The 5,383-nt window shown below is 47.4% G+C and overlaps 1 protein-coding gene across 2 annotated transcripts in view; it reads left to right on the forward strand.

The window, feature by feature from the left end:
- RNPEP (arginyl aminopeptidase) overlaps nucleotides 1-5,383 on the forward strand; it is a 22,085-nt gene that overhangs the window by 5,386 nt on the left and 11,316 nt on the right. For both annotated transcript variants that reach the window (XM_021717129.1, XM_021717130.1), the window contains exon 3: nucleotides 454-602. In XM_021717129.1, the coding sequence (XP_021572804.1) occupies nucleotides 478-602 (125 nt within the window). In that variant the 5' untranslated portion in view covers nucleotides 454-477. The remainder of the gene's footprint in view (nucleotides 1-453; nucleotides 603-5,383) is intronic.

Raw genomic sequence — 5,383 nt, forward strand, 5'->3', positions numbered from 1 at the left:
CACTCTGTCTCCCAGACTGGAGTGCAGTGGCTGCTCCCGGCCACCGCAGCCTCGACCTGCTGGGCTCCGGCGATCCTTCTGCTACAGCCTTCCAAGTAGCCGGAATTACAGACATGTGCTACCACGCCTGGCTGATTTTTTGATTTATTGTAGAGATGAGGTCTCGCTGCCCAGGCGGGTCTCAAACCCACGGGCTCAGGCAATCCACTCACCTCAGCCTCCCAAAGCTGGGATTACAGGCTGAGCCACCGAGCCCAGCTGCCTCCTGACATTTTATATAGCCTTCCTCTAAATCCCACCAGTGTAGTACAGGCTTTGTTTCTTGAAACCTTTGTGTTCTCCAAGATGGCCCCTGGGTCATTATCACCATACAGGTTGCTGGCTAAGCTGTTGTTCAGACTGATGGAAAGGTGACTCTCTTCCAGGTAAGATCTAAGCTTTCTCTGTTGCCAGGTTCCAGATGGCTTCACAGCTGTGATGAGTGCTAACACCTGGGAGAAGAGAGGTCCAAATAAATTCTTCTTCCAGATGTCTCAGCCCATCCCCTCCTATCTGATAGCTTTGGCCATCGGAGATCTGGTGTCAGCTGAAGTTGGACCCAGGTAGGAGACAAAGACCCCACAGGCAACACTATATTGGCCTCGGGGGCAGCGAGGACTCTGACCAGTGAATCTGCTGGGGTGGCTGCTGGGCAGTCTGTGACCCTCTGCCAAGTCTGGAGCCCTTCTGCGGCTAAGAAACATGCAGCGTGAGGACAGCTGTGGGATGTGCTCTTTCTCTCCCCTCCTCTCTCACTCCTCCCTCCAGCTGTAATCCTGTGTATGGAATGCACTCATCAATCCTGCTAGTGGTACCTGCTGTCCTGGGCTGCCTGGCAGAGTGATGTGGGAGCTTAGGTAGCCATTGGGAAGACTGATCTTTATTAGTATCTTTAAGCACTTCATGCCATTCTAGCAACTATTTTCACCTTTTAATCTTCGTACCAAATCTCCCCATTTTCTCCAGCACTCAATTCCTGGAAATATACAAACTTCGATGTTGTTATTTCCCTCTAGAAAGGGAAGTAGACTCTGTCTGCTGCAGGCGTTTGAACCTAAACCTATGGTGACAACAATACCGTCATGAAGTTAGATGAATTTAACAGAGATAAAAGGGATTTTGTGGCTGGACGTGGGAAGGGCTTGCTTGTACTCCCCACACTTTAGTAGACCTAGACGAGAGGATTGCTTGAGCCCAGGAGTTCGAGCCCAGCCTGGGCAACACAGCGATACTCTGCCTCTTACCTAAGAAAAATAAACAAACAAAAATGAAAGAAATTTTCAGGGTTTCCTGAGAAAATAATTTTGACCAGGTGTATAGGTTTTTCCTGGCTATCATATTAACTGCCACTATAGCTTAATCCCCATGGGAGAGGATCAAAGGTTGAACAGTAAAGCTCTGACTCTTATCTTGGCTCTGCTGCTGTTCTTATCTCCAGCCCTGCTCTCAGTTCCTGGAGGCCGTGGTGTTCTTGGCAAGATTAGTTACAGGCCTCAGACTTCATAACTGGGCTCAGCAGCACTGCTAGTATTCTGCATCTTCATTCCTGGGTATCAGATGGAATGGTAGATGGGGTCCCACTGGCACCTGCTTCCAGCACACACTCAGAACAGTGCCAGTTTTGAGAGACAAGCGTCTTCTTGTCATGAAGGACTGTCTTCATTCTAGGCAGGACAGTAAGTAATCAAAAGGATGTCATCTTTGCAATAGATAAGAAAATAGAGGCTGGGCTTGGTGGCTCAGACTGTAATCCCAGCACTTTGGGAGGCTGAGGTGAGTGGATTGCCTGAGCCCGTGGGTTCGAGACCCGCCCGGGCAACTTGGCGAGACCTCATCTCTACAATAAATCAAAAATTAGCCAGGTATGGTAGCGCGCGCCTGTAGTTCCAGCTACTCGGAAGGCTGAGGTGGAGGATCGCCAGAGCCCAGCAGGTCGAGGCTGCGGTGGCCGGGAGCGGCCACTGAACTCCAGTCTGGGTGACAGAGTGAGACTCCAACTCAAAAAAAAAAAAAAAGAAAGAAAGAAAATAGATAAGCTCACACCTGTAATTCCATCACTTTGGGAGGCGGGGGTGATAGGATTGCCTGAGCCCAAGGGTTCGAGACCAGCTTGGGCAACTTGGTGAGACTTCATCTCTACAATAAATTATAAAAAAAAATAAACCAGGCATGGTGGCTCACGTCTGTAGTTCTAGCTACTTTGGAAGGCTAAAGTGGAAGGATTGCCTGAACCCAGCAGATCAGGGCTGCGGTGGCCATGAGTGTGCCGCTGCACTCCAGCCTGGGTGACAAAGTGAGACTCTGACTCAAAAAAAAAAAGAAAGAAAGAAAATAGATAAGTAAGGGAATGTTGTTTCAGAGACTCTACCCTTCCTAAGGTTCTATCAGTAGGAGTATAAACTGGCCAGGTGCAGTGGCTCACACCTGTAATCCCAGCACTTTGGGAGGTGGAGGTGGGAGGATTGCCTAAACCCAGGGGTTCAAGACCAGCCTGGGCAATTTAGCAAGACCTTGTCTCTACAATAAATAAATAAAAAAAAGAAAAGAAAAAAAGAAACCCTGGGCATGGTGGTGCATGCCTGTAGCTCCAACTATTTGGAAGACTGAGGTGGAAGGATCACCTGAGCCTAGTGGGTTGAGGCTGCAGTGGCCATGAGCGTGACGCTACGCTCCAGCCTGGGCGACAGAGTGAGACTTCAACTCAAAAAAATAGAGCATAAACTATTAATGGGAAATGGGAGGAAAACAGATTCTAAACATATTAGATAATGGTTTTATTGAACCCTCTGTAATAAAATGACAGCATGATGTATCAAACTAAGGGACAGGACGCATTTAACTGGCAGTGATAACTTATTACTTCTCCTATCAGACAGACAGTCCTTGTTGGGTCAAATCTTAGGGTCTTGTGAGAATTTTTTTAAAAATGTTTTTATTGTATTTTATTTTATTTTTTTGAGTTGGAGTCTCACTCCATCACCCAGGCTAGAGTGCAGTGTTCACGGCCACCCCAGCATCGACCTGCTGGGCTCTGATGATTATTCCACTTCAGCCTTCCAAGTAAGTGGAACTATAGGCACGTGCTACCACACCTGGCTAATTTTTAAAATTTATTTATTGTAGAGATGAGGTCTTGCCAAGTTGCCCGGGCTGGTCTCGAACTCGCGGGCTCAGGCAATCCACTCGCCTCGACCTCCCAAAGCGCGGGATTACAGGCTGAGCCACTGAGCCTGGTCACCCACTCTTGAGAATGATTTTGTCTCCATTGTGTAGATAGGCAAACCGAGGCTCTGGTGAATGGCTTGTGGAGAACCACGTAGTTGGCATGACTAGAACCAAAATCCAGGTATTTCTATGGCGAGTCCCATGCTCTTTGCACTATGCTACTGGTGACGAGATTCCAGCTGGGCTGAGAGCATTTCACATTATTTATGTAATTATTTAGGTTGGAGTCCACTCTTGCTCAGGCTGGAGTGCAGTGGCATAATCACGGCTCACCATAGCCTTGACTTCTAGGCTCAGGCAATCCTCCTGCCTCAACCTCCTGAGTAGCTGGGACTATAAGTGTGTGACTCCATGCTGGGCTAATTTCTTAATTTTTTTTTTCCAAGGTGCTGGGATTACAGGCATGAGCCACTGCACCTGGCCCCTAAATTATTTTGCCAGAAATATGTATAGTGGTGGAAATATCTTGGATGACCTCTGGCTAGCCTGTCTTAAACCTTCTGGTTGGAGCAAGCTGAAGTCCACTGGGCTGAAGGACTTTGCTAATCATGATATCCAACTGGTGGTAGAGCAGTTCACAAAGTAATCCCTTGAAGACTTTGACTCCTGTGCCATGGTCTTTTTCTCAGCCTGATGCCCTGTTAGTCATTTTTGGTGACTTTTCTATCCATGTGGATGTTCCTTCCAGTACCCAGGGTTGACAGTAGCTACAGCATTTCTTGACCTCTGCTATTCTGGGAGCCTCTTCTCCTCCATCAGCCTCCACATTCAGCGTGTCTAGGGCCCAGACATGGTCATTATCGTGACTATGACCGTACTATGTCAGAACGTGTAAACATTCTGTCCCCATTCATCCTCTGACTCTCCCCTCCTAACCTTCCAGGCTTCTGACAGCCTCACTCCCATCATATCCCACCACGTATCCTTGAGCTCATGGTGGCCTCTCTTTCTTCAGGCTGGTCAGTTCTTTTTGGGCAGTCATGGCCTCTCTCCATGGTCCAGTCTGTGGTTGCTCGTGTCTTACCAGCAGTACTCCAAGCCCCCTTGTTCACTGCCCTGCTGCTGTAACATCTCAGCCCTCAGTCAAACAATTCCTTTTCTCTATTTCTATGGATGGGTGTTTGGGAGATGCAGAAAATAATGAAACTGTACACTACACATTTCTAGTTTCTTGGTGAAAAGTTGGAGTTAAAGGAAAGTTGATATAGACATTTGTGTGGTTTTCAAGAAAAACATAAGAAATATGCAGTCTTCGACTGCAGGTGTGCTTTCAGAATTGCTCAACAGTGCTTTTATTTATCTTTCCATCTCACTTCCCTTAAGCTGTTCTAAGACTTTATTATTCTCTTCAAGTTTGTTATCCAAACCGCACACCCTCACTCAAGCAGATGATCTTGTCTCCTGCTTTACAGAGAATTTCAGTTCGTCAGCTGTGATTATGTCAACTTCCCACTTGGACAGTCATCTTCCTCTGCTTTCATCCTTCTGACTCTGAGGCGGGATCCTTCCTTCTGCTTAAAGTCAAATCTCTCCTTCTGAGCTGCTGATTCGGTCCCTCCTTGTGTCCTCTGGGCTTTGCTTCATCATTTACCCCTCTCTCTTCGAACCTGCGGCCTCTCCTCTCAATTCAGCCTCCAGACATGCTCCAGTTTCTCTCAGATCTAAAACAAAGCAAAAAGCAAATTCAAAACCAAAAATCCTTCAACCCCATATTGGCATCTAGTACACCACCCTCTCCTTCCCTTTGTAGCCCGGTTACTTGAGTAGCAGATATACACACTGGCACCACTTCTGTTGCACCTTCCCCCCCATTCGTTGCTTAGACCCATGGGAATCCAGCTCCCTATCCCCATCATGCTGTTGAAACTCTGGAGTAAGAGAGGCCTTTTGCCTCAATATGGGCAACACGCTGGATGCTTTTTAGTCCTTGTCTTGTGTCCTGCTCTTTTTCTGGATCCATGACACAACCCTGACCTGGTTCTAGGGCCTCCTGGTTAGTCTTTTCTGGTCTCCTTTCTGAACTCTTCTCTACCCAGCCCTTCTGTTTTCATGATCTCCAGGGTTCTGTCCTTGGCTCGTTCTTCTCTCCTATGTGCTTTTCTTTTCTTTTTTTTTTTTT

This window comes from Carlito syrichta, unplaced genomic scaffold, assembly GCF_000164805.1.
Source record: "Carlito syrichta isolate Samal-C Ts95f unplaced genomic scaffold, Tarsius_syrichta-2.0.1 Scaffold309294, whole genome shotgun sequence".
Taxonomy (NCBI): Eukaryota; Metazoa; Chordata; class Mammalia; order Primates; family Tarsiidae; genus Carlito; species Carlito syrichta.